Here is a 22,397-nt window from a genome sequence, read left to right on the forward strand (position 1 = left end):
TAAGACCAGTGAGCAGTCAAATTACATTGGCCATATTTCAGATAAAACCTGTGTCATCCCTCATCTTCAGAATTTATGACCCTCATGATTTCATGGCTTACATAAAGTCAATGGAATACAGTTGTTCACAGCTTGTCAAAATTGGTTTTGTATCATGGTTTGTTGAAAATGTTTGTTTTCAGCCTGATCCACAGTATTGTGACCCGTGTGATCCGCCTGGCCAAGAACAAGAACAACATCTCCCTGGCCCCTGCCCTGGTGGAAACCTACAGCAGGCTGCTGGTGTACATGGAGATCGAGTCACTTGGCATCAAGGGCTTCATCAGTAAGTCACCAGTTATCTCCCTTCAGGAAGTGGAGCCTGAAATGATATTCCCTTCTGGTTTTGAGAGGGCATATTTTTTCTGTGAAGAAACTATAATTAGGACATAAACCTTTTCTGTTTGAATTTTTTGTGTGGTTTATTGTTGAAAAAACACTGCTGAATGTCATTTACAACCGAACATGTTGGGAAGTTCAGACTACGTTGATATTTCTTTCTGGTTCTGATAGGGCAGACTTTTCTGAGAAGAAACTATGATACAATATAACCCCTTTGTCAAATATTCATACGTTACAGTGATTATGACGAGAGTGGTAATAATTCTGTTGGGTTTATACTTCCCAATTTTTGGCCTGAGGGATGACTTGCTTCAAGGAATACTTGCTTCCAGTTTCTTCAAAATATATTGGGGCAGAATGATTTACCAATTTTTTGTAATCTTTAGAACTCAACCCAAGGATATTTTTCACTTTATTTTTTTTGTATTTGTTGTTACCCTGCCTGGCGCTTGGCATTAAGGGGCTAAAACAAGGACTGGTTGACTCAGAGTCATATACTGTGTCTGAGTGGGGTATTCATGTCAAACTGCGGCATGGTAACTCAGTAAGCTAGCACTATAAATCGACATCAGTCCGGACTAGTACAAGCAGCCACACACACACACACGCATGCATGCATGTTGCTACCGGTGTGTAAGTGCAAAAATCTTGCACGTGACGTTAAACTCCATTTCACCTCAACTCACCCATCTTCCCGAGGCAAGTGAGTTAACTGACTATAAAAGTCCAGTTTCCGCCCTTGCCGAACTAGGCTGGTATTATGGAGTTACATTTTGGCAGGACTAACGAGTTTATGCATAGTCCAATCAAAATCGCGCACCAAAATCGAAATTCGGTTCGTAAAGTGTCATGCAGATTTCGGTCGACTGCAGGATTTGCAAAGTATGTGCACCGCTAACTCGTTGTCAACAGATATTTTCTAAATCTTTTCATGTTTTTAATCAAGGTGCTCACGTGATTTGATGCACTTCGCGATTCAAGACTCATTTTATCACAATATAGATCTCGATTATTGATCAGATCGTCTTGACTGGGCGCCACCATTTTGTTTGAAGCAAATGCATGCGATACGAGAGGTTGAATCTGATTGGTCAATAGGAGAGGCATAGAAAGGACATGACTCGTAATAGCCACTGGTGGCGCTACGATCGAGCCAAGCAATTCCAGCCAAGTTCGGCAAGGGTGGAAACTGGATTTTTAGAGTCAGTTAAATCTCTTGCCTCGGGAAGATGCAACTCACCTCACCTCAGGCTTTCCTTCCTCATCAAGCTTACACTGATATAACTGAAATACCTTTCACAGCAGCACTGAACCATTCACTGCATGCTTGTCCTTCCAGGTCAGCTTCTGCCGACAGTGTTCAACAGCCACGCCCTGGGCATCCTGCACACCCTGCTGGAGATGTTCAGCTACCGGCTGCACCACACCCAGATCCACTACCGCATCCAGCTGCTGGGACATCTCCACACCCTGGCCACCATCCAGCAGACAAACCAGAACCAGCTGCACCTCTGGTAGGTGGAGGGATGGGGCAGGTGGAGGGGGGTGGGGCAGGTGCACCTCTGGTAGGTGGAGGGATGGGGCAGGTGGAGGGGGTGGGGCAAGTGCACCTCTGGTAGGTGGAGGGGGTGGGGCAAGTGCATCTCTGGTAGGTGGAGGGGGTGGGGCAAGTGCATCTCTGGTAGGTGGAGGGGGTGGGGCAAGTGCACCTCTGGTAGGTGGAGGGGGTGGGGCAAGTGCATCTCTGGTAGGTGGAGGGGGTGGGGCAAGTGCACCTCTGGTAGGTGGAGGGGGTGGGGCATGTGCATCTCTGGTAGGTGGAGGGGGTGGGGCAAGTGCACCTCTGGTAGGTGGAGGGGGTGGGGCAAGTGCACCTCTGGTAGGTGGAGGGGGTGGGTCAGGGGCATCTCTGGTAGGTGGAGGGGGTGGGGCAAGTGCATCTCTGGTAGGTGGAGGGGGTGGGGCAAGTGCATCTCTGGTAGGTTGAGGGTGTGTGGCAGCTGCACCTCTAGTTGGTGGAGGGTGGTGGGTCGGGGGCACCTCTGGTAGGTGGAGGGGGTGGGTCAGGGGCAACTCTGGTAGGTGGAGGGGGTGGGTATGGGGCAACTCTGGTAGGTGGAGGGGGTGGGTATGGGGCAACTCTGGTAGGTGGAGGGGGTGGGGCAAGTGCATCTCTGGTAGGTGGAGGGGGTGGGGCAAGTGCATCTCTGGTAGGTGGAGGGGGTGGGGCAAGTGCACCTCTGGTAGGTGGAGGGGGTGGGGCAAGTGCATCTCTGGTAGGTGGAGGGGGTGGGGCAAGTGCACCTCTGGTAGGTGGAGGGGGTGGGGCATGTGCATCTCTGGTAGGTGGAGGGGGTGGGGCAAGTGCACCTCTGGTAGGTGGAGGGGGTGGGGCATGTGCATCTCTGGTAGGTGGAGGGGGTGGGGCAAGTGCACCTCTGGTAGGTGGAGGGGGTGGGGCAAGTGCACCTCTGGTAGGTGGAGGGGGTGGGTCAGGGGCATCTCTGGTAGGTGGAGGGGGTGGGGCAAGTGCATCTCTGGTAGGTGGAGGGGGTGGGGCAAGTGCATCTCTGGTAGGTTGAGGGTGTGTGGCAGCTGCACCTCTAGTTGGTGGAGGGTGGTGGGTCGGGGGCACCTCTGGTAGGTGGAGGGGGTGGGTCAGGGGCAACTCTGGTAGGTGGAGGGGGTGGGTATGGGGCAACTCTGGTAGGTGGAGGGGGTGGGTATGGGGCAACTCTGGTAGGTGGAGGGGGTGGGGCAAGTGCATCTCTGGTAGGTGGAGGGGGTGGGGCAAGTGCATCTCTGGTAGGTGGAGGGGGTGGGGCAAGTGCACCTCTGGTAGGTGGAGGGGGTGGGGCAAGTGCATCTCTGGTAGGTGGAGGGGGTGGGGCAAGTGCACCTCTGGTAGGTGGAGGGGGTGGGGCATGTGCATCTCTGGTAGGTGGAGGGGGTGGGGCAAGTGCACCTCTGGTAGGTGGAGGGGGTGGGGCAAGTGCACCTCTGGTAGGTGGAGGGGGTGGGTCAGGGGCATCTCTGGTAGGTGGAGGGGGTGGGGCAAGTGCATCTCTGGTAGGTGGAGGGGGTGGGGCAAGTGCATCTCTGGTAGGTTGAGGGTGTGTGGCAGCTGCACCTCTAGTTGGTGGAGGGTGGTGGGTCGGGGGCACCTCTGGTAGGTGGAGGGGGTGGGTCAGGGGCAACTCTGGTAGGTGGAGGGGGTGGGTATGGGGCAACTCTGGTAGGTGGAGGGGGTGGGTATGGGGCAACTCTGGTAGGTGGAGGGGGGTGGGTATGGGGCAACTCTGGTAGGTGGAGGGGGGTGGGTCAGGGGCACCTGTGGTAGATGGAGGGAGTGGGGCGGCTGGATCTCTGGTAGGTGGAGGGGATGGGGGCAGGTGCATCTCTGGTAGATGGGGGTTGGGGGGGGTGGGGGGTGGGACAGGTGCATCTCTGGTAGGTGGGGGGTGGGGGGTGGGTGGGACAGGTGCATCTCTGGTAGGTGGAGGGGTTTGGGGCAGGTGCATCTCTGGTAGATGGGGTGTGGTGGGTGGGTGGGACAGGTGCATCTCTGGTAGATGGGGGGGTGGGTGGGACAGGTGCATCTCTGGTAGGTGGAGGGGTTTGGGGCAGGTGCATCTCTGGTAGATGGGGTGTGGTGGGTGGGTGGGACAGGTGCATCTCTGGTAGATGGGGGGGTGGGTGGGACAGGTGCATCTCTGGTAGGTGGAGGGGTTGGGGCAGGTGCAGTTCTGGTAGATGGGGTCGGTGGGGCAAGTGCATCTCTGGTAGGTGGAGGGGTTGGGGCAGGTGCAGTTCTGGTAGTGAAGGGTGGGTTCATATAGGAGTAATTACTTTGGTTGTTAGTTGTACCTTGAGATATCTTGCTTTGCCCTGTTCCACAAGGTGATAACTGCTACAACAGTTGTAACTCAATAACATTAACACAAACTTTGCAGTATCACAAAATCAGTTTGTGGAACAGTTCCAGCAGGATCTGTTAGCCCAGTGCCAACATGTATCCATGTTGTATATGTGTCTATGTTTCCAGCGTGGAGAGCACGGCTTTACGCCTCATCATCAGTCTGGGCAGCTATGAGGTTCAGCCCCAGCTGTCTCGTATCTCCAACGAGTCCAAGAGCAACTCCTTCCTGGCGGGCGAGTCGGAGGAACTCAACAGGGCCCTGGTGCTGACACTGGCCAGATCCGTACACATCACAGGTCAGCTTGTCCTGTCCATATGCACTCGCAGAGTTGTAACCTTGCCTGAATCCCTCAATGAAACCAACTAGCATAGCCCCTTCATACCCAGGTCACTACACAGGCTCCACTGACCAGCAGACCTTGGTATGCCTAAGTAATTCATGCCACCTCAATTGCACGGCAGCAGTTATATTTGATAAAAGTTGAAAACTGAATACTTTTAGAACTGGTGGCAAATCTTTCAGAATGCAGGAAACAAAAGTTCGTGAAATAGTGAAATACACAGATCTGAATGCAGCGAACTTGCAGAACTAATTCTTCACAATTACCACGAGAACAGTCACTCATGAAGTTACATTCACAAAAAACAGACACTTTGAAACTTCTGTTTAAGTGTGTTTACTGGATATCAAGACGTGAAAAAGATTTCAGATTTCCTCAAAATAAAATACTGGAGCACTTACATTTTCTTTTTGAATTTATTTTATGTTCAAAATAACTGAAAATACAGCTTTTCAATTTATGATATACTGGTGCAGTCAATATTTTGGTGGTGCAACATGATTAATTCACTGGGTTGCACCTGGTGCAGGTGTAAAACAGAGTCAAATCGTACCCTTCATGCCCCTCAGAAAATGCAGAACTAATCCACACAGTTACCATTATGCACACACAAATAAACTTCGCTACATGAGTGAAATAATCTTGAACATGATGTTAAAACCAATTTCATCTCACTGCCTCACTTGTGTTTGGTTAATTTGGGCCTCCCAGTTCCTGGTCCTCAATAAGAGTCAAATATGTCAAACTGACAACTAAGTGCACAAACTGATCAAACTGACAACTAAACAAACTCAGACATTTTAGTGTATGGTGGTAAGAAGTCCAGTGTTACAGCAACAAGTTCACACATTAAGACCACTTACATGATTGGTACTCAAGTTAGGAGACATACCAATATGGAAAACCTGCTGGGTACCCATTATATAGCTGGATCAATCCTCCCTATACTGATCAAGGCCTATTTACTTCATTAGTTTGAACAAAGGCTGAGACAGCTTCCCCAACAACTAATCTAGACACAGTTACGTTCTATGGCAGGTATATTGCTACACCTACCCAGGGGCCGATTAGTTTTACATTATAGCATTGAATGCAAATGTTGAAATATCTCAGAAAGTTGGAAAAAAGTTGACTTTATACAATAATTCCAAGTTCAAACAATTTTTGCCTGCCAAGAGAACTAAGAATCCTAGATATACCCATGTATGGTGTAACAAATTTACTTTCTGTATGATACACACATGAGTATAATGTCAGATGATGTACCGGGTACTGTTTGTTTGCCCGATGTGGACAGCTACGCTAACAACTGAAAATAGGTCAGAATAGGTCTTCAGTAACACATGCTTGCTGTAAAAGGCAACTACGCTTGTCGTGAAAGGCGACTAACAGGATCGGTAGGTCAGGCTCGGTGACTTGGTTGATGGGTGTCATCATATCCCAATTGCATGGATCGATGCTCATGATGTAAATCACTGGATTGTCTAGTCCTGACTTGATTATTTACATATAGCTGGAGGGGCGGTCGGGTAGCCCAGTGGTTAAAGCGTTCGAATCCTGACATGGGTACAATGTGTGAAGCCTATTTCTGGTGTCCCCTGCCGTGACAGTGCTGGAATATTGCTAATAGCGGCGTAAAACCATACTCACTCACTCGATTATTTACATATAGCTGGAATATTGCAAACAAACAAATAAAACAAAAGTTCTTTGTATGACACTTAGTGTGTAGGATACACTGTTGGGTATGCTGTCAGTATAAAGTACTGTTTGTCTGCCAGGCCTGGACAGCTACTCCAACAACTGGTGCAAGGAGATCCTGATGTCCATCATGCAGAACACGCCGCTGGGGTGGCCGTCCCACACGCTGCAGTACTTCCCCCCCACCCTGGCCGACTACTTCAACCAGAACGCCGTCCTCAAGGACGACAAGAACCAGCTCAAGAGGAGTGTGGAGACCGAGTACAAGAAGTGGAAGAGTAACCTTTACCTTTATTTAACTCTTATAATAACCACCTGGACATTCTGGGTTAAGATTGGCCCCCACCAACCTGTGCATGTCTTACAGGCAACTTAGTGGATTGGGTGGTCAAGCTCAGTGTTTGGTTGATTTTGTGTCATCGTACCCATGTTAAAAGATGGTACTTCTTGTTACCCTGTCTGTCACTCGGCATTAAGGGGCTAAAACAATAACTGGTCAGCTTGGTGTCAGTGTATTGAATCGGGTATTCATGTTAAACTATGGCATTGTATCTCAGTGGCTGAGCACTATAATATTAGTCCAGACTAGTACATGCAGGTTGCTATGTGAGTGCAATAATCTTAAACATGACGCTAAACCCCATTTCTCCTCACTGGACCCCATCCGCAAGGAACGTTGCTCATAATACCAATCAGTGGATTGTCTGGTCTGTACTCACGGCCCATTTGTCTAAGGCGCCATCATTTGCTGTCAGAGTTTCATGCCTTGGGCACACCAGAAACCTATGATCGTGGGTTCGAATCATGTTCACACAGATTTCTAGGTCTGTCCGCACTATACCCGTGTTTGTGGGTTTCCCCAAAGTAATAAACGTCTAAAACCTGCACCATTTCAGGCTTTCCACTGACATTAAGCTGACACCATGATATAACTGGAATACTGTTCCAAGCGGCGTGAAACCCAACTTACTCACTCACTCCCATACCCAATTTATCACATTTTGTATTTCGAAGGAATATGCATCATTTTGATTGATATGATGTGCAAAGGATACTTCCTAATCACTCAACGTTTTGTCACAGAATAATGGCATGCAGTTAATGAATAATCACATTGTATTTTGGTGTATGGTTGATATTAAAGTTTTTCATCATATCATTAGTTTTGTTAATCAGAAGTTAAACTCATCTCATTGCCTGGCATAGTTTACTTTTACGTATTAGACAAATATTCTATGTACTATGCCGTCTTATATCGATGTTCACCTTGTTAATTGGTTTACGGGGGGCACGGGTGGCCCAGTTGTCTAAGGCGCCGTGATTCACTGTGCAAAGTTACGTCCCTTTGGCACGCCAGAAACCTTTGATTGTGGGTTCGAATCCCGGTTCGCCCAGATTATGTTTCTAGATTTGTCAGCACCATACCCATGCTCGTGGGTTTCACCGAAGTGGTAAACATCTGAGACCTGCATCACTTAGGGCTTTCCTCCCACATTTAGCTGACACGCCGCGATATAACTGGAATACTGTCAAAAGCGGCATTAAACCATCTCACTCACTCACTAATTGGTTTACATGGTTGAGCCCCAGCTATGGCCTGGAATAACAGGGATTTTGACAATTGTAGTCAGTAGCTTCTTGCATAGTTCTTTAACTATGCCCCATGAGGATCCAGGTTAGAATTGTTCTTCAGCAGCCCATGCTTATTGTATGACGTGGTTAATTGCATGTCATTGTATCAATGCTCATCAATGTCAATCACAGGATTGTCTGGTCCAGACTTTTTTTACAGACCGCTGCCATATAGCTGAAATATTATTGAGTGGCATTCAACAACAAACAAACAAACATTTAATGTCTTACAGAGGTGGAAAGTATAGAAATGATATTTTCTTGCAGGTATGGTGAATGAAAATGATCTGATTGCTCACTTCTCAATGCAAGGCAATGCTCCACTCTTTCTCTGGTGGGTGAAAACACTTCCATTTCATTCTATACTCTGTTGGCCATTAAAATGGTTATTTACTGAAATTACTTTGATTAACTACCCGGGATTGGAACCAGTGTGTTTTTCCTCAGTGTTCATTAGGGCTGCCACGAATACACTATGAGGCGAATACGATTCATATCACGAATATAGGGTAATGAATACGAATATTAATTCACGAGTGCTCAGGCTCACTGACTTGGTTGATGCATGCCATGATATCCCAGTTGCATAGATCAATGTCAATCACTGGATTGTCTGGTCCAGGCTCAATTATTTACAGACTGCCACCATATAGCTGGAATATTGCTGAGTGTTGCGTTAAGCAACAAACAAACAAACAAACAAACATATGTCAATTCATTAATGAAGCTGATATGACATGATGTAACAGGAATACTGTTCAAAGCGGTGTTAAACCCAACTCACTCACTGTTCAGTGTTAGATATTGGCACTAAAGTACTCATGGAAATGAAAAAAAAATGTTTTGCTGAATTTAATAATTGACACAAAGCATTACGTAGATGTAAATACGAAATAACAAAACAACTGGAAAAGTACTAGTCTGGATTTGCTAGTTCTATTTCAGTGCTCAATACAAAATGTACTTGACAGGAGGTAAATTGAAGGCACTTTCAACATTTAAAAATAAAACTAAGTCCAAATTGACATTGTAGAAACAGGCTATAGGCATTATGCAAATAAGCCTGGAAAAAAGTTATCAAAACAACAATAAAAATAACAGTTATGTTTATGTACACAATAATAATGACATGTAAGTTGTTCTTTGAGAAGGGAATATATTACTTTTACGTTCTGATATTTTGACAATGATTCACTATCCCACAATGCCACTGACAAATCACTAACCACTGACAAATCACATGCACGTGGGTTTCAAGCACCTGTTTTCACCTGTCGTCAAGGTGTCATAGGTCATGGACATTCACCTTGATCTACTAACACCTGGTTATGCTCAGTTTCACAATAGTCTGTTTTGTTCATATTTTTACACACTTTTACATGTAAACAGACATAAAAACCTTTGATACGCTGTATTTGTGTCAAGGCCCAATTAGTACAAATTGAGTTGTTTGAATATTTATATATTTTGTATATTTATTTAAAATCTGAGATAGAAAAAACAGGGTTTTTTTCATTTCCGTGAGTACTTTAGTCGTATAGTCCTTGAGAAACTGCCCAATAGTTAAGGTATAATAAGGACTAGTAGAAATTTGCCATTTTTAAAGGTTTTGCTATGTGTTATCATTATAAGGACTAGTGGACTAAAATTGTTTGTTTCTAACGCTGTTGTTATAACTGTAGTTGACAGTATGTGACTTTTAGTATCAACTTTGTAATTTACACTCGGTATAAACAGCAATGGGAGCAACATGCATTAGAACATAGTATTGTGGGCTGTAGTTTGTCACGAGCGCTGTTTTCTGTTTCAGCATCATTTTCAAGAGCTTGCTGGAGGACAGCAGAGTCTCACCTACAGCATACAAGTGAGTAATGGGGTTCTACAAGATTGGTTTTCAAGCAACCTTTTGTCACTTTAAAGACTTTTAAGGAATAATATAAGATTGATATGCGATAAATCGCAAAGAACAATAAAGAACGAAGCATGGTTTATTTCACGATAAAACATTTTTCTATCATGACGTCATTTCTGGTGATTCGAATATGTGCTCGCAACTTGATGACGTCATATATTGGACAACGTTATTTTGGAGAGGAAAGTGACTAGTAGGTTGTTCCCCATTGATGTAGCTGGGCTACAAAGATAAATGTGATGGTCGAAAGGTCATAACCAAGACGGGGAGAGATATGACAATAGGTATCTTGGAAAAGGTACAGATAATCAACGTGAGGATTGTGAGAATATGCGTGAAAGACCAAACTTAACACACCTGTTTGTATATGGACTTGTCTGAAAGTTCCGAGATCGGATTCTATTCAGGGAGTCATCATTATTAAAATTTGGGTACATATTTACAAAACTTTTACATTTTATCAACATCCTTAAGGAGGATGCATAATGTTGATGTCTCATATAAGAAATAAAAGACTGCGCCCCTTATGGTTTATTCTCCCTGCAGTGTTTTATTGTACGATAAACAACTCCCACCCGTCGTTTATTTCTTCAATATGGGTCTGTCTGTTTTTTACTTTATATTGCACTCTTTTTCCTCTTACAGGGTCCTTGATCGCCTCGGACCACGGGCACTGTCCGCACATCTAAGAGCATTTGCAGATTATCTAGTCTTCGAGTTTACCACCGTCTCCGGCAACCAAAACATAAACCGGGTAGGCTGACTCAGGGAGACCTGTAACCAATGCTGGTTACCATAGTTACCACTGGTTCCTGGATTTGTGGTGTTCCAAAATATGTAAACCGAAAAGTTAGTCACCTTATCCAGAAATGGTTTAATGTAAAATTATTTAATAGATGAAAATTATGCAGAAACCATTCTGATATTTGGAACACAATAGAAATATTTCCTACATGATAATGTCGGCACTGTATGTTATGTATATTTCATGTTTCAGTACATGGAGGCTCTGAATGAGATGATCTGGAGAAGCAACATTGTCACCATAGATAGACTGGTTCTCTGTCTGGTAAGAATAAAGTGGGGGGTGTAACTGGTAATAGTGTGTGCCTAGGGTGCCGTTGTACAAAACAACCTCAGCGCTCAATCTCATTAAAATCAGATCTTAGTTCTCGCTTCCGCTAAACATCCCATTACGGGTCATGTCAGACCGACCTTGTGCGAACTTTGACCGACCAATGGAATGACCAGTCAGAAGGCAGCTTTCATGCTTAACGGCACTAATTTCAAATTGGCGACTACGCTTCGAAACATATTTTGACAAATTCTCGATAGCAAATTTGAAACCTAAACAAAAGAACATTCTGGAATGGCTAATAGATGGGTTAGATTGTATGGATTCAGTCGTTAAACCTGTAACTATCGTTCGGAATAAAGTTTTTGAGGTTGCATGATTAGAAATCACATTCCAACTGTCACTTTCATAATCTGGTAAGCGACGCTCTGATTGGTCGGATGAAAGGTCGTTCTGACATGACCCCTAATGGGATGTCCTCAGATCTTTGTTTAGCGGTAGCGAGAACTAAGATCTGATTTTAATGAGATTGCCTTAGCGCTATGACTGTCGTAAGTCCATGTTAAGATATGGGACTTACAATCACCTTAGCGCTAAGATCACTCTGTACAACGGCACCCTGTTCATTGTAAGTCACAGCCTGCTAAAAATCTTTGAGACCACTAGCACTAACATGGCTCTTAACATTACTTTCAGTACATTGTAGTGTTATATGAACTATTATTAGACCGAAACTAGACTCTGGCTTCTGACTAGTGTCATGATGCATCAACAATGGGTGTCAATGTTTTCCTACTCTTGTCTGTCTGGCCCAGACTTCAATGATTCACAGGTTGCCATGGTGATGGTGTAATACTGCTGAGTGCAGCAAACTTCAACTCTCTCCATTATGAGATGGAAACTAAGTTTAGAGGTTGTGATGTCCACACTGATTTTAACGCTAAGTGTGCACACTGATTTACGCTAAGTGTGCACACAGGTTTTTATGTTGATACCTCCATAAACGTAAAAAAATATTGACGTAATTTCTTATACACCTTGATTAAGCCGCATATCGTCTATAACGCTCATTAAGTATTTGGACCCCATAGGTAGCATTGTACCAAGGGATCACAGTCAATATATGTCAACAGTAATAACTTCACAGACTGCTTACTTAATCATTAACACAAAAAGCTGTAGACAACGATATGAAATCAGTGACACTGATCAGTGAAATAATGCAACCCAAGTCCCATCCACCCGATTATCAGCCAATCAGGAAAACAGCAGACCACTGGGGCATGGCCTATTTTTTGTTTTCAGTTTATGGGAATAACGCATAAGTAATTGTTTGGTTATTCGATGAAATGCCATAGACTCACTTGCAGTATATTTATTTTCCTTTCCACCAACAGATCCTACGTAACCTGGAGGCTAACGAGGCTCAGATGCGGTGCCTCATTGTGCAGCTGCTGCTGGTGCATCTCCCCGACTTCAAGAACAGAGTCCACGACTTCGTCAAGGATGTAAGTCATGTACATCTACCTTACATCAAATACATACTAGTAGTATAATGAACTATGGATCTTAAGAAGCTGTTCCTAATCAAGATTCACTCTCCGCATCATCAGTTACACTAATCATCACAACACCTGGATCAATATTCATTAGTTAAGGCTGATTTATTGCCATTGCTAATGTACATTGTTATACCACCATATTTTCTATTACGTATTGGCTTTAGACCGCCTCCGTGGTCTAGTGGTAGAATGTCCGCCGGAGAGCGGAAGGTCCGGGGTTTGATCCCTGATCGCGTCATACCAAAAGACGTTAAAAGATGGTACTTGTTGTTACCCTGTCTGGCACTCGGCATTAAGGGGCTAAAACAAGGCCTGGTCTGCTCGGAGTCAGTATACTGTGTGACTGTGTCTGAGTGGGGTATTCATGTTAAACTGCGGCATGGTATCTCAGTGAGCTGGCACTATAAATCAGCATCAGTCTGGACTAGTACAAGCAGCCACACAATCACACACACGTACATGTACGTCGCTATATAAGTGCAATAATCTTCGTTGCGACGTTAAACCCCATTTCACCTCACCTCACATAATGGCTTTGAAAAGGCCAGGTGCTCAGTCTCGCTGACTTGATTGATGGATGTCATCGTTAACCCAATTGCATGGATTGATGCTCACTGGATTGTCTGGTCCAGACCCGATTATTAACATATACATGTAGCTGGAATATTGCTGAGTGCGGTGTTAAACAACAATCAAACAAACAAAAACAAACTGAAAGTGTAAGGTTATTCTTAGGTAATAATGAGAATTTTTCAAACCCAATTTCATTATAGGTAAACAAGAATTTTGTTGTTGTTGATTTTGTTTGTCGATGAAATGTCTTTCCAATGGCTTCTTCAGAACACCCCTGAGCATTGGCAACAAGCTAACTGGCATGAGAAACACATGGCATTCCATAAGGTAGGTTTATTGGGAGTTTGGGGCAGAATGTGTATCCAGTAACTCAGACTTGTGAGAATAGCTGTTGATTGCGAATATGTACGTTGGTGAATGACCATCTGTGAATACCAACTGTAAACTTGCCATCCACCAGGTCATCATGGCACTGATCTCGGTTACTTGGCAGACTGCCATAATAGAGCTGATACAGCATTTAACCTCATTCACTCACTAACTCAGGCACTCACACACATTCATTTTCTCAAACAAGTCATGTTGTTTAATGATACAACTAAATTTGATTTTTCTTCATTTTATTTTATTTCAATTAATCTATAGGCATAAAACCATTGGTTAGAAAATCCTACCTCCTCTATTACGATTGTTCCTGGAAGTATTTTGTTTAAACTCCTCTCCCCACAACCCCTCCCCACAACCTCTCCTCACAACCTCTCCCTAAAACCTCTCCCCACAACCTCTCCCAACAACCTCTCCCCAAAACCCCTCCCACAACCTCTCCCCACAACCCCTCCCTACAACCTCTCCCCATAACCTCTCCCCAAAACCCCTCCCCACAACCTCTCCCCACAACCTCTTCCAAAAACCTCTCCCCAAAACCTCTTCCCACAACCTCTCCCCACAACCTCTCCCCAAAACCTCTCCCCACAACCTCTCCCACAACCCTCTCCCCACAACCTCTTCCAAAAACCTCTCCCAAAAACCTCTCCCCAAAACCTCTCCCCACAACCTCTCCCCAAAACCTCTCCCACAACCCTCTCCCACAACCCTTTCCCACCCTTTTGGGGGCTTCTTGATACATACTAATCATCAGGGCTGTCTAAAAAGATCGATATTTGGAATTATTGTCGATGGGAAGAAATATTAACTATTATCGATAGGAAATTGCACTAACAAACTTGCATAAACTATTGTCATGAAATAAAGTTTAGATTTACCAAAACAGCCTTGTTATTGTCTATCATGTCAATTGTTGAAGACAGAAAGCAACTGTTTTTGTGATATCTCTAATGTCCACAAAGTTATCTATGCATAAATGTGTCACTGCTCACCAGGGGGTGAAATATGTCGACTTCTTGCGGGACTTTCTAACACATTTGCTTATGGTTACTTCTCAGATATTATCGATAATTAATTCATATTTAGTTAGCGATTATCGATCTCTATGATCTGTGTCAATAGCCAGCCCTACTAATCATGTGTTACTTTTTAACTCATACTGAAATATTTTGTGATATCTTTTGTGTCTGGTTCTCGAATAAAGACATATATGCCAAATAAGCTAACTCCACATTTTGAACAAAGATATCAGTTATTTATCTAATTTTAGGCTTGCAAACACAAATTGTTTTTTCTGAATTTTTCCAGATCATCCAGACTGTTTTTTGGTTTTGGTACACCCCCTTTTTAAAAGAAGCGATATCTTGCTAGATTATTTTCGTTCTCTATGTAGATAATTACAGACTGCTGTGCTGAACTCCATTCCTGAGTGATATTTTTCAGAAATACCCGGAGAAGTTCTACTACGAGGGGATCCAGGACCTGAATAACCCCATCCACCATCAGCATCTTCCCGTCTACTTCGGCAACGTCTGTCTCCGCTTCCTTCCGGTAACACCACCACCACACTGCTCACACCTCCCAAAGGGAGAGATGTTGAACTTCATAAAAACAATCATGATTATTTGTTTAAAAAGGCCTGAACAGAGTTAACAGAGACATATTATGTCAGGAGAGAGACATTGGGAAAAAGACCCCTGCATCCATGCTTGCATATTGAAGTTGTTTCAGATTTTGTCCTGGAATTGACTGGAGTGAGTGAGTGAGTGAGTGAGTGAGTATGGTTTTACGCCGCTTTTAGAAATATTCCAGCAATATCACGGCGGGGGACACCAGAAATGGGCTTCACACATTGTACCCATGTCGGGAATCGAACCCGGGTCTTCGGCGTGACGAGCGAACGCTTTAAGGAATTGACTGGAAGTATATACAGTGATTCCTTTGCTTAAATACTATTGATCCCAGTTTAGTGGATCGATGCTCATGATGTCAATCACTGGGCCAGTCAATCTTTTGGTCCAGAATCGATTATTTACAGACCGCCATCATATAGCTGGAATATTGCTGAGTGCTGTGTTAAAAAACAAACAAACAAATGTGTCTCCCTAACATGCATGTTTCAAATTTAAGTAATGTTTAGGAGCCATGCATTACAGCGCACTATAACCAAGTTAGCGCTATAGTGAAGGGCGCAATAGCGAGGAAGCACTGTTATAGATATTATGTGTCGGGGTTTAGGGTTTTTTAACAAGCTGAAATGGCTTGTACACCACAAGACTTAAGGTTGTGGGGTGTACAAAATTGTTCAGGTCATAAAATCCCATACACCCTGCAATTGACACCTGTAACAAATTTATCATCTTTGTTGACAAGTACAGAGTTATTTTCCGTGAAATATGTTTGTGTGACAATATCAAATCTGCCTTGTGACAGCCAGTGGGCTTCGTATCGTAACTCAAAATGTGAACACAGTCAAAAAACATACAAAACACTATGATGACATGATTTCTGTACAGGCCGACTGACTTGTATGGGTTTCTTTCTACAAGATGTCTACTAGCCAATCAGAAAGCTGGATATAATTACACGTAATGATGAAGTGTTTTATGCACCTGATATGTGGCAGGTTCTGGATGTGACGATTCACCGTCTCCTGGAGTTCCAGAAAGTGCAGAAGATCCTTGAGAGTATCCTGGACCAGATCGGCTGTCTCTACAAGTTCCATGGTCAGGACCGTATGGTTGCACTGGAGCTTCCTAGTTGCCAAGCAACCAGTTCAAATAGACTTAATTCTCAATGGTATAATCAATAGACGATATTTCATGTATCGATTGAAATATCATGTTTCACTCATCGAGTGACAGAGGTAAAGAAGATATTATAATATCTCCTTTACCTCTGTCATGAGATAAGAGAAAAATGATATTTCACTCGACACATGAAATATCCTCCATTGATTATATCATTGATTATATCATTGAAAATTCTGTATCATACTTATAGATATGATATTATACAAAATCCACTTTAACAAAAAATCCTCCATTGATTACCAGTATATCATTGATCATATCATTGAAAATTCTGTATCATACTTATAGATATGATAATATACAAAATCCACTTTAACAAAAAATCCTCCATTGATTACCGGTATATCATTGATCATATCATTGAAAATTCTGTATCATACTTATTGATATGATATTATACAAAATCCACTTTAACAAAAAATCCTCCATTGATTACCGGTATATCATTGATCATATCATTGAAAATTCTGTATCATACTTATAGATATGATAATATACAAAATTCACTTTAACGAAAAATATTCTTGAAAAATACGAGACCGCTGTTGGAAGCGAAAGAATACACGCTGTTCAAGTAACAAAAATGGCCCTTTGTGAAAAGAACAGTCTCGATTGACAAGTTAAATGAGAAATTTACAGTTTATAACGAAACATTTTCAAGAGAATAACAAAAGTCATGAAGTGATACTAACTCCATAAATGATCTTCTGTCATTATTTTGCCTTGTCAATGTGGAAGTAATGTAAAAAGGAAGTCAACAATTTGTGTACGGTGTACAATTTTACTTACGGTAAAGGGAGACAATTTGAGGGGAGGTCACTCTTGTATGACAATAGTTCTGTCACAGTGTTATGTTCACTGCAGTGAAATATCAATTGTTATGTTCACTGCAATGAAAATCTCACTTTTCTGAACCTCAGAAAACTCAGTCTTTCACACTTCCGTATATAATCCAATGCATTATACCATTCTGTCAGGTATATCCTTTCTCCCGTAAATAATCTTGTCGATATTATATTTGCCGTCACTTGGCAACATGTAGGTTCAGAACGGTCACGGATGGTGGGTGGCCTGACACTAGAAGTCTTATCTGTAGGAGAAATATGATTTGAAGACCGAGGACAGCTAGAGCTGGAAAGTCTGATACTCTGGGGCCCCCTCAAGTCTTGTTAATCAACAGTCCTTTCAACAAAGAAGATCATATCCTAGACAGAATCAGCTTTTGTTTCAGACCGCCCAGTGACGTACCTGTACAACACCTTGTTTTACTATGAGAAGCGTCTCTCTGGAAAGTCAAGTCTCAAGAGGAAGCTGGTCCAGGGTATTATAGGTAAAAACAGGGAATAGTTTTTTTCTCTAGTCTGTTGGTTTTATCATGCCATACATTGAGAATGATGCTACTCTACAATAATTTTCTTCTTTATCAATCAAACATTGTTATCACCATTCCCTGGCAAATCATTTTACTGGTGGCATGAAGGGGAGATAACTCCAACTACTCCTTACAGTAATCTTGTTTAGTTTTGCATAAATCTCATTTGCAGAGTTCATCGCAACTCTGATGTTTATTTGTCCCCTTTTGTATCTGTAATGCTGCAGACATGTAATGCTTAGCTCATATTAGATGCCTCATTAATCATGGAATATTTAACACTTGTGGTCCCTCTTCAGATATAGGGCAGTGGGGTAGATTACCGGTTAAAGCGTTTCTCATCACACTGAAGACCCGGGTTTGATTCCCCACATGGGCACAATGTGTGAAGCCCATTTCTGGTGTCCCCAACCGTGATATTGCAGGAATATTGCTAAAAGTGGCGTAAAACAATACTCACTCACTCACTCTTTAGATGTTTTTTGTTGCAATATCTGAAATTAAGTTTGTCTTTATATCTCCAAACTAGGTATATTCGTCTTCTAGAAGGGTACCCTAATTTGATAGATTTTAAATAATATTAGTTATGGTGTCTAATTTAGTTGCCGTATGCGGTGTCATATTGGGTATTTTCCTTCTAATCTAATATGACAACATATACAGCAACTAGAGACACCATAAAAAATTTATTATGCCGAAAAGTTTACACTCTCTGGTATCCATATCGCACGTGTCATGTCAAAATGAAAACTTGACACTTCCAACCATACGTTGAAGGGTCAAAGGGAGACTACTCTTCAAACCTTAGAGGCCAAACCTTGTTGAAATTTTAACTATAATCTTTATCAATGAAGTCATGAACGTGATCTAAAAAACAGATTAATGTCCTTGCACATAACAATTAATGATAGTAAAACAAAAAACAGTGTCAAATAACAAATTTTTGTATCAGAATTTTCGTGTGAAATAGGTGAGGTGGGTGTTGGAAAATCCAAAATGGCTGTTACAGACGGTATACGGTCTCATATTAGGTCAGTAACAACCATCTTGGATTTTTATTGACTGTATACAGGCTCATGTGGGGTCGGTAGTTCTGCTTTTTGATTGGTCAATCTCAGTTTGAGGCATAATAATGGTTATTGTTATGCAGTGGAAGACAATGAACAAGTGACGAACACTTGCACTTCTGACTTCACATCACAAAATATGAATACTGGAGAAATAAACATACTTCTGATAAACGGTGGATAGATCGTGAAATAAATGTGATTCTCTTCTGTTGTAATGCAAGATTCTTGACAAGATGCAATGACCAGGAATGTAGGAATGAATGACTATCTGTATGAATGAGAACATGACTGTTAGTCCGCAAGAACAAAATAAACTGCCTCTTGCTTCTGTGAACAAAAATGACTATTAGTCCATGAGAACAAGATAAACTGGCTCTTGCTTCTGTGAACAAAAATGACTTAGTCCATGAGAACAAGATAAACTGGCTCTTGCTTCTGTGAACAAAAATGATAAACTGACTTTTACGTATTACTTGGCAAAATTCAGTTTCTGCTCTTGCAGCGAATACATGATCTATTGGAAGTGTTTTCCACAAAAGTATTATGCATTTATGTGAAGTGTTCATGAACCTTGAACCCAAATCAGTGTGTGTTAATACCCACCCACAACAGCTACAATTGTTATATAAGAATACATACTAAAGTCACATAGTCTCCGATATTTCTACATCTTTATGTGTTTCTCTCACCACCGTAACCTGTATTCAGCTGGGGCATTCAAGGAGATCCGCCCGCCCAACTGGTGTCTGTCGGAGGACTACAACCGCCTGTTGCAGATGCCCCACGATGACCTCAGCTGGATCCCCGACCAGGACTACTACGTCCGACTCATCGCTCGCCTCGTCGACAGTATCCTTCACTGCCTCATCAAAAAGTTTTTCTCGTTTTCATCTTCTGGTTTTGAATGGGGACATGGGTTGGTACACAGCCTGGGGCATAATCCTGTGCACATTTTGTTGGTGTGCAAACCTCATTTTGCTTTTGCAATACTCTAAGAAGGGTGCATCATTGTATTGATTTTACTCAAACTGTAATATCATTTTGTGTTTATGATGAACCCAATACTACCCCGGTTGTCCTCATTATAACTAGGATTTGTAAGTTGTAGTGTTTTACCAAACACATATATGAAATGTTGGTCCTATCCAACCTTTCCTATGCCTTTAAAAATTGAAAACCTTTATAACCTAAAGCTCTGTTCAGAGTAATAAGTGAAAATTGTTTCTGTTCCCAAACCTTAACACATTCAAGCCATTGGGGGCAAGATTCCACCCCCCTTCCCGAACTGTGACTGGCGGTTCAACGAGTTCCCAAACCCAGCTGCCCACGCCCTTCATGCCACGTGTGTGGAGCTGATGGCACTTCCTGTCAGTAGTCCCATCGTCGGCAACGCTCTGCTCGACGTGGCACTGAAGAGGTACAAAGATGACTTTTGGTGAGATCTAGCAGATCTAGTTGTTGTCTCATGTTGTACTCTAGCTAGATCTCCAGGTGTAAGTTCTAGTAGTGGAGGGTTACAAGCTGGTTTGAACGTAGGCACTGGCAATTGGGGAATGTCAACTTGGCCCATCTGCTGGTGAATCCATAGACACTCAGTCTCAGAGTATCTAAAGTTTCTAAAGATTTTCAAAGACTAAATATATTCTTCTAAATTTGCAGTAATCATTATGAAGCAGTATAGGTTAAGCTGATCAACAACAGAAACTAGGTTGTCGCCCTTGTCAGTAATCCGTAGATTTGGTTGGTTAGTGATCCATGTTGTCGGGGTACGATGACACACTATCAACCAAGTCTGACCCCCCGCAATCGCATTAAAATCAGAACTCTCGCTACCGTTAAACAAAGATCTGAGGACATCCCATTACGGGTCATGTCAGACCGACCTTGCGCGAACTTTGACCAACCAATGGAATGACCAATCGGAAGGCAGCTTTCTCGTGCTTTACGGCACTAATTTCAAATTGGCGACTACGTTTTGAAACATAATTTGACAAATTCTCGATTACAAATTTGAAACCTGAACAAAAGAATGGCTAACAGATGGTCTAGATTGTATGGATACAGTCGTTAAACCTGTAACTATTGTTACTTTCATAATCTTGTAAGCGATGCTCTGATTGGTCGGATGAAAGGTCGTTCTTACGGGACCCCTAATGGGATGTCCTCAGATCTTTGTTTAGCGGTAGCGAGAACTGAGGTCTGATTTTAATGAGATTGGACCCCCGATCCATTTGGTCACCAGTTATGGTTGATAACTTATTTTAATCATGATTCCCCACAGGGTGATAAATTTGCAGTTTGACTTTACTTTTGATTTGAAAAAATAAATGAAAGTAATTGTTCTTTTTGTGATGGTTAGTGGGGTGGGGGTGGTGGGGGACAAAATTTACTTGTGAAAACTTTTAGTTTTATTTCATAATTTTATGTGTTTAGGGTTGGCATGGGTGATGTAAAGTTAGGATTATTGTTCTTAATGTGACTGAAGTGTGTTTCTTGCTTTTCAATGTTAGTCATCTAACAAAAACAAATGTTTGATTTAATGAAAAAATGTTTGAAGCATGAATATATTTTTTATAGTGAAGACTGAGCACACAATTTCATAAATATATCCCCAAGAATATTCATAATCGCAAACTAATTTGTGTTCTGTATATGTATGTTAGAGATGGACTAACTGTTAAAATACTTCCTCCAGCATTTGCTCCACCTTTGGATATTGTTCAAACTGGCTTGCAACTGAGTGACCTGTGCATGATGTGTGTAGCCAGGATTCTGTGTTGTTCTGTCTGTGTGTCTACTTGCATGTGATCCATTAACAAGCTGTGCTTTTCAGTGGTTGTGTCTAGCGTACTAAAACCCCCCTGGCCAAAGATGGAGGAGGCACATCTTCAAGGAGGAAATCGGTCCAGAACTTGGAGTCAAGTTATCTCCCTTTGAGCTTGGGGTCGAGTTATCTCCCCTTGACCAATTATGCAAATGAATTGCATCACACTATTGCTTATACTGAGGATAGATGTTTCTTAAATTTTGGTCCTGTGATATGTTCCATTGTGTGATCACAGTGACACTGTGACCAGCCGTCAGTCTGTGTTGAAGTAGAGGAGTTTTGACAATCCAGTGCTAAACTTGCTTTATGGAACATAGCCAAGGGAACCAAATTTGACTTTCTATGAAATAAGGTGTATGTATTTGGAGGTAAATAATTAAGGAAAGACTTGTGTATAGATTTGAAAAATATTTTATGATCAGCCAGTCAGAGTTGTAGAAGATGTGTAAATCCTACCGCTAACACTGGCACACTTATCTAACGGGTCGATCCGTAGTCGACAGTTGTGACATCATTGAACAGCTGATAAAACATGATATGGATGAGGGGGATGCGGTAACCACAGCTATATCTGACTACAGTGCCCAGATTTCTCCCTACAACAGAATCAACACTCTTACTCCCCATCCTCTCCCACAGGTCCCATGGAGCAGCGGATATATTGCTGCATCAGCATTAATGTTTGCCACCCCATCTATCACTAACAACATTGGAGAGATGTCATGATATGCCGACCTCATGTGTCAATACTTGAGTTATGATATATGATACATATTATACTACATGTATTATAATGCAATAAGATTTAGCCCCTTACTGTTGGTCCCCAGCAACC

General features: G+C 42.6%; 1 protein-coding gene across 5 annotated transcripts in view; it reads left to right on the forward strand.

Annotated features, from left to right (window-relative positions):
* LOC124142268 (mediator of RNA polymerase II transcription subunit 23-like) overlaps positions 1-22,397 on the forward strand; it is a 54,026-nt gene that overhangs the window by 21,205 nt on the left and 10,424 nt on the right. For 3 of the 5 annotated variants that reach the window (XM_046510623.2, XM_046510652.2, XM_046510633.2), the window contains 15 exons: positions 183-325; positions 1,721-1,895; positions 4,427-4,596; positions 6,423-6,620; positions 8,242-8,308; positions 9,785-9,838; positions 10,532-10,640; positions 10,884-10,955; positions 12,359-12,469; positions 13,364-13,423; positions 14,924-15,031; positions 16,107-16,206; positions 17,525-17,623; positions 19,444-19,584; positions 19,987-20,170. In XM_046510623.2, the coding sequence (XP_046366579.1) occupies positions 183-325; positions 1,721-1,895; positions 4,427-4,596; positions 6,423-6,620; positions 8,242-8,308; positions 9,785-9,838; positions 10,532-10,640; positions 10,884-10,955; positions 12,359-12,469; positions 13,364-13,423; positions 14,924-15,031; positions 16,107-16,206; positions 17,525-17,623; positions 19,444-19,584; positions 19,987-20,170 (1,791 nt within the window). The remainder of the gene's footprint in view (positions 1-182; positions 326-1,720; positions 1,896-4,426; positions 4,597-6,422; positions 6,621-8,241; positions 8,309-9,784; positions 9,839-10,531; positions 10,641-10,883; positions 10,956-12,358; positions 12,470-13,363; positions 13,424-14,923; positions 15,032-16,106; positions 16,207-17,524; positions 17,624-19,443; positions 19,585-19,986; positions 20,171-22,397) is intronic. The other 2 variants (XM_046510642.2, XM_046510662.2) reach the window with 1 other exon arrangement.

Source organism: Haliotis rufescens, unplaced genomic scaffold, assembly GCF_023055435.1.
Source record: "Haliotis rufescens isolate VD_foot unplaced genomic scaffold, xgHalRufe1.0.p SCAF_2, whole genome shotgun sequence".
Classification (NCBI taxonomy): Eukaryota; Metazoa; Mollusca; class Gastropoda; order Lepetellida; family Haliotidae; genus Haliotis; species Haliotis rufescens.